The sequence below is a fragment of the Acyrthosiphon pisum genome, chromosome A1 (assembly GCF_005508785.2).
Source record: "Acyrthosiphon pisum isolate AL4f chromosome A1, pea_aphid_22Mar2018_4r6ur, whole genome shotgun sequence".
In the NCBI taxonomy this organism is placed as follows: Eukaryota; Metazoa; Arthropoda; class Insecta; order Hemiptera; family Aphididae; genus Acyrthosiphon; species Acyrthosiphon pisum.
The window spans coordinates 139,621,403-139,628,847 of record NC_042494.1 but is presented as its reverse complement, the minus strand read 5'-3'; the positions used below and the strand labels follow the sequence as shown (position 1 = coordinate 139,628,847).

Sequence of the window (7,445 nt, the reverse complement as noted above, 5' to 3'; positions counted from 1 at the left end):
ATCAATAATAATTGTCGTCACAAAGCCAGGAAAGTAATTTCAAAATAGATTTCGTCAATCAATCAAATAATTATTATCTTGATTGTTTTATTATTTATAAAAACAGTATTGTTTTTCAAATATAAGTGTTGAGTTGGACTCAATACAATAGCTTACATAAATTATTGAAGTTTGATTCAGGAACAAGAATTATTGGCGATCTCGAAATAGGTACTTTATCGGGACACTATATTCAAAACCGGGATGTATGGCAACCATATTTGATAGTGTGTTTACTATAAATTGTTTATTTGTCAGTTATTCGAATAGGTTAGGTTAGGTTACATCGATGAGTGAATTAGTGGACACATTGAATAACACGATGAACTATTATATCAGTCAATAACGAATTATTAGTCAATAACTAAAAAGTGATATATTTAGTTGATATATTATATTATGTTGTGCCTGGAGAAAAACACTTCACTGCAGCTCAGTGCATAGAATGCGATAAGTAAAATCAAAAACGTAATCATAAAATATAATATGTGGATATCAAGTACTACAGTTCCATTTCCAATATAATTGTCAGTAACAATAATTAAAACAATAGTTATTAATCTACGACAACCAATCATAAAATCAGTAAAAAATGTAATCAATAATGAGTTATTTAGCCAAAAGTGTAAATACTATTAAAATAATAATCTATGCCAGAAGTAGGAAAAAAAATGCTTGTGAGTTCTAAACTAATTAATTCTTAAATGTTAAATCACATCTTATTAACTACGGGTATTTTCAATTTTACTCTGCACCCTTTACACTCATTATCTGGGGTGAAGTGTATTTGTCGAGACACGATATTACAACAATAGCGAATATGACACTCGGCGTGAACAAAATAAGTGGGTCAAAAGTCTTCGGTGGCTGTCCAAGATTTCATCCTTCCACACCTTTGTTTTTTTTTAAACGTATGCTTATATACTTATAATTATTATATATATATATATATTATATATCCATTATACATAATATGCGCATACAGTGGTTTTTTTTCCTTTCAATTTATATCGTTACGTGTGGTACCTAGCTATTATATAGCTTCATTTTTTTCTCTCTTCGAAACGTTTAGTTTTTAATTAAAATTTTTTAAAGGGAACGGACGTGGACGGAAAGAATAAAAACGAAAAAAAACTGCGGCCTACGTCTAAAAGGCATATTCGAGCTCGTCCGCCGCCGCTTTCTATGTGACCGGCCAATCGGACACGTACGAAATCGGATACGGCCGATGACAATCGGAAATCTTCATCTCCCGCGCACAACGACTGCTGCAGCACATTCTATTGCACGCGCGGCGGCGGCGGCGGCGGCAAACAAAACGCGTAAAAACACGTCCCCGGACCAGGCGCAGTGTGCGTATCGTACCTCGTCCTGCGCGGTCGTGTGTTCGTGTACAATAATATTCGTTTATATTATTACTATTATTTGTTATTATAGTGTGTCGCCGACGGTGGTCCGGTGAAAAACGGAGCATCTTCGTATTTTAATTTTTTTACCTTAACTCAACTCGACCTATAATATGTGAGGTATTTCGATCACCAGTGTATGTGTGTGTGTGTGTGTGTGTGTGTGTGCGTGTATGTGTGAAACTGTCGTACGCGGACGTATAAAATAATTATATATATATAATATATTATTACATCGAAACATTATAATGGACGACGATACAGCGTTGGTTTTGGGCGTGCAACTATTGGCCCTGTGTTGCATAGCGTGCTCTCTGGTGGGTACCTATACCTATATGTCTATAATATAATGTATAATATTGTATAAAAATACACACAGGCACGTGGAATCATATACCTCACAAGTATAATATTTCGAAATTTGTTGACGATCTAATACATAATAATATTATAAGTGTCACTGCTGTGTCGGGGGGTGGACTTGCTATACTATAGAGTCTACGTCACTTAACGGTCAAAGTACTTAAGTGAATTTATAGTTTCACCCCTATATTATTATTACGTACCAACCTATTTCAGATATCATCTTATAACGCAACGATATTATAATCACAGCTAAACCACCCTTTGGCTTTAAGCAGACACACTTTTTGTTTTGTTTTATTTTATTTCGCTCACAGAAAGTTGGACTATTTTATGAGTACGTTTTGAAATGAAATCGTTTTGAATATTTTCTATTTCAAATGTGGTTTTTAAAAATGTCATAAATGTCTGCTTAGTCAACCATATATAGTCCTGTGCCGCAGTCATCCAGTGGCATAACCAGGATTTTGCTTTCGGAAGGGGTTGTTAATTTGTTATATAGGTGATAATTTGTTGTATAGGGAACTAGAATCCCACCTATACCTACGTTTGATGTGCCGTTTCCATGGCTATATAACATTTTAGACCTTACCAGTAACCATCGAACAAATAACAATTTGCTTGATAAATACGATCACAGTACACTGGAAGCATTTTTAAATTTGCATGATGCCTAGGTAGGGCTGCAGCCCCGACAACACCTTTGGATACACCACTGTTATTGCTCTATAATCCAAAAGTATCTCGCTGACCCCTATTAACTGCAGACTCGGAAGAGCTGAGTAGCAGACAAGATGCATTAATAGTTTTGATCACTGCAACTGTAATATTCGTTGTAATTAATTTTTTTATCCAGTTTCTATGCGAGAAAACGTGATAAATTTAAAACGCTTCATTATAATAATAGTTGCAGGATAATACTACGCAAATTACAAAGATACTGAAAGTAAAGTACCTAAATCCGTTTCGTGTGGGTTGATGCATTGGATTACATTTTGTACGGATGGAAATACGAAATAAACTGATTGGTTTTGTGGTCAACGGAAATAAAATATTTGACGACGCTCGTGGAGTAAACCATGAGAAATGAATTTAAGGAAGATTTCTCATGCGTATTATCGATGATTTTTAGGAAACGGCTATAAGAAAATAAAAATGACTTTATAAAATAATAACGACTTCCATTATATTCCTAGAACTTGGAAGTAAAATAACATAAAAACAATTGTATTTTAAAGTTATATAAATAATCAATAACGTTGTTAAATAATTAAGCTTGTACTTGCATCTCAAAATTAAAAGTCGTGAATCGTGATTTATATGATTACCTATACGATTTTTTAATATCTAATTAAAATGTCACTAACAGCACTATAATAATATAATGATAAAGTATATAAAGGAATAAAGTAATAATATATTATAATATACAAAGTATATTATAAAGAATAATAGACAAATGAAAAATATGTGATGAAAAAAAATGTTCTACTAATATTATACCAACGGTAAAATGTATAAAATATAATATAAATGTATGTGTGTAGTAATAGTTAGTATAGTAACATTACCTAGTAACAACAATTTTTTTCGTATTATTCGTGTACACACGTAAGTACATAACTATACGTGTCTATTAGACTAGGTATATTAAATGGCTAAAATGTAACACACTACACACGTAGGTGTATTGACAAATTCAATTTCAACCCATGAAGTGTATGCATTTCCAATTATGTAATTTGATATCGTCATTCACCAATAGGTACTTCAAAAATAAGTATATTATACTTTTAAGTATAAAGCGTCGTAAATGTCAACAAGTGGTTTTGTGAAATTTTACAAAAAAAATTATAACCCTTTTAAACTTAAAAATTTGAAAGTGATTCATGTTTTAATCGGTTCATTGCATTAGTGCGTAAATATAATAAAATATGTAAAAAGATTTGAATCTACTTTTAAGACGGGACAAAGCTAGAAATGCATCAAAATCATTTTTAAATTGTTGTGTTTTTTTTTAATTAACAACATTACCTATATAATATTAAACCTATAGGTAGTATAATATATTGTTATGACTACAATTTTAAGTAAAACTCATGCTTCATTTATTACACGACATTGTAACATATTATTATTATATTTAATATAATTTATTCAATCTAATTCAGTTTAAGAAATTATTCAGATTATTATTTATTACAACTATATATTATACTTTTAACTTTATACAATATTCTACTATTGTTGGTGGTATTGATTAAATATATATTATAATTACTCACATTACTACAACATAACATAATTGGATTTAATTACTTTATTTTTTAAGGCGTTCAAATATATATTATATATAAATATATATATATATTCAAATGCGTACAATTGTAATTTCAAGTTTTTTTTTTTTTTTTAACATTTATTTGAATATATACAATCTGTAATAATGGTTACAATAGGCATATGGGCTGAATTTACAATGGTTGTGATTACGTGAGGTGAGTAGCAACCCAGCGGTAACACTCGACATGAAATTTAATAATTTCAAGTTAATTGTATAATAATTCAATACCGTTTAAACTTCTAATCACTGATTTGAAAAATCTGTTGTTTCTTAAATGTCTCATCTATTAATTTCATTTAAATATACATAATTGTGTACATAATTAATAATTAAATATAACATATTTCAATTATTATTATCATACGTCTGATATCTTTTATTATTACTATATGTGTGATGTCTTTTTTTGAGGACGAAAACAATTTTTTTAATAACACTTTCAGCCAATCTATAATTTTACATTATATATAACAAACAACAATTAGATTAGGTAATAATATAATAAAAGGTATAATATAGTTTTGTACCACAATGACACAGTAGATAATTGGAACATTTAAATATATGTAAAATGAGTATAGTATTATAATATGTTTTTCCGCTTCGTTTTACTTAAAGAAAAGAGAATAAATACGCATGCGATAAATGTATTGTATTAAATATATAATATAATGATCCACCAAGCGTGCTTACTTTAGTTTTTTTCATTTATGAAGAATTCATTAAAATTCTTAAGGTTTTTTCTACTTACTACTTAAGGAGTGACTTGTGGTGTTACAAACTTATGTTTTTCTAATGAAATACTCCCTTATTTACTGTAAATTATTAGTGGATATATATTTTTTTAAATTATGATTACAATTATATTTATAATTCAAAATATAAGCTACCTAGTAGTTTTTCAGCTATCTGTTAAAATGTTTATTAAAGATTATGATAGTAATAGGTCCTCAAAAACGGTTTTACAAAAATATAAAATTAATGTACTTACCTACTTAATATTTTATCTAGTGTTTATTATACTTGGACGATTTTTACAAATTATAAATGTTGATGAATTAATATTAATTACTAAAATTTTCAATTTACCATATTAATGTCCCCATATCGTTGCCCCCCCACACGAATATGTTCAGTAAGGCCCATTATCTTCCTGAAAAACAAATAAAAATAAAAATAAAATATCTCCCAAACCCATTATCATGGATCCTGCATTATCCTTGGTACACAAAGTTAAATAACTCGAAATCTATACTCGTTTGAATTTTGATTTTGATATGTCAGCATTTAACATTTTCAGAAAAATGATACACTAGTTAATGATTTACAGAAGAAAAATGGGATTTCAATTTGAAATAAAAACATAAGTTTGTATCTCCACGGGACACTCCTTAAGTAGTACAAAAAATTCTGAGTATATGAAAATATGTTCTTGAAGTGGGTATATTTAAAAATTTCAAAAATCAGATTTAGAATACCGGCTTAGCCGATAAAAAAAACTGGGTGAGCAGCTCGGTGAATCAAATTGGTTTCATACGTAGAAAAAATCTACTCCGGATGTTAAAATGGACAAACATTATTATGGCGTGCGTGTAACAATATGTAAAAATTGGTACATAACACATTCGATAATAATCATTAAATAATCGGACTCGATAATATACTTTAATAATTATTTGCACTTGTGCAGTAGTACACTAGTACGCAATGTATAAGTAACAGTAGGTCCAGTCGTATAGATATAATATATGTTAAGAACCACTATATTACATGATATTATATAGGTACGTTTAAATACTATTCTACGTACCAATATTCTTATACACCTATAATACCTACCTATAATATGTATAGATATATACATATTAATATTATGATATTATGTGTGTGTGTTTTGCACATTTCATTCAAGTCGTGACGGACCACTCGGCGTGGAACACGATAGTTGGGATAGGTATCGATAATATATTATATTATATTTATACGAAAACATGCTACCAGCAAATAATAAACGGGTTCTACGAGCTTACGATTTATTTTTTCTTTAATTTTATTCTCGTATGGGTATAATACGTATTATAAACTACTTACAAAGTATAAAATTATAATCAACGTATTCAGTGATAAAAAGTCGACGCGCGGTTCGCCTCTGCGAGTGTATTATTGTAATAATATCGGTAGGTAGGTACTTACCCAACCTATCTAATATATAACGCCATGATGTATTATATAATATACCTGTAAACGCGTGTATACGAGAACGTTTCAAACGCTTTCTATAAGATTCGTCCACAAATTAGGTACCTAACCTATCATCAGCACTGCAGAAGGCCTTTTTAGAATATTATTGTAACGTTGCTTTCGGCCAATGTCGTATTATCGTGTTGATACCGCGAACCGTATTCGAAATATTCAAATACAAACAATAATTACACGCGATTCAGATCGGTGTAAAGATAATATTATATGCGACTGGAAGTTTGGTATTACTATAGTATAAGTTTTTTTTTACGTTTGAACTATCTGAAACCTTTTCTTTATTCGTTTGAACGATTTCGACTACAACCTGATCTCAAATCTACAATATAATTTATATTATTTACCTATTATAGGTAAATAATAACCTATAGGTAACCTATACATACAGTTTGTAACAGAAGGACCTGACAAATAATAAAATAAATTAATATACTAGTTTAACTAAAGTTATGAAATAGTAAAATATAATTTAAGAAATATGTACTGGCTTATGTATTACACCTTGTATATAATAAGATATGCATTACACAATATACTGTACATTGTACCTACATTATATTCTAAGTTTATGGTGTCTTAAATGATTTTTAATCGATTGTTCGAGTTTTGTCAACGTCATCACCAACATCATTTCAATATTGTATTTTATTAATAACCAAATTGTATTAAATAATGCAACACTTTCTAATAAATAGCACATCTTAATCACGAAAAATAGAAAATATCATAAAATGACAGCTTAATAGTTTATTTTTTTTCTACCTGTGTGTGACTAAATAGATACAAATTATATCTAATCGGTTGACATGATTTCAATGATGTAGCGAGTATAATATCTTCTATGACAAAGAATTTAAAAACCTTGGAAAAACACTATTTTTATCATTAATAAAATTAAAAACACGTAATCTCTAATGAATATATTATTATTATGATGATGAGGATTCCATAAACAAGTTTCCTAGTAGATATATTTAATATTTTGATGTTTGATTTCACTATAGTTGACTTTCCAATGACTTAAAGACAACATG

At 29.2% G+C, this 7,445-nt stretch overlaps 1 protein-coding gene across 1 annotated transcript in view; it reads left to right on the top strand.

Annotated features, from left to right (window-relative positions):
• The first annotated feature begins 1,360 nt into the window (after positions 1 to 1,360).
• Positions 1,361 to 7,445, top strand: part of LOC100569832 (D-beta-hydroxybutyrate dehydrogenase, mitochondrial) — a 31,836-nt gene continuing 25,751 nt past the window's right edge. The window contains exon 1 of the mRNA XM_003241160.4: positions 1,361 to 1,762. Within this exon, the coding sequence (XP_003241208.1) occupies positions 1,694 to 1,762 (69 nt within the window). The 5' untranslated portion in view covers positions 1,361 to 1,693. The remainder of the gene's footprint in view (positions 1,763 to 7,445) is intronic.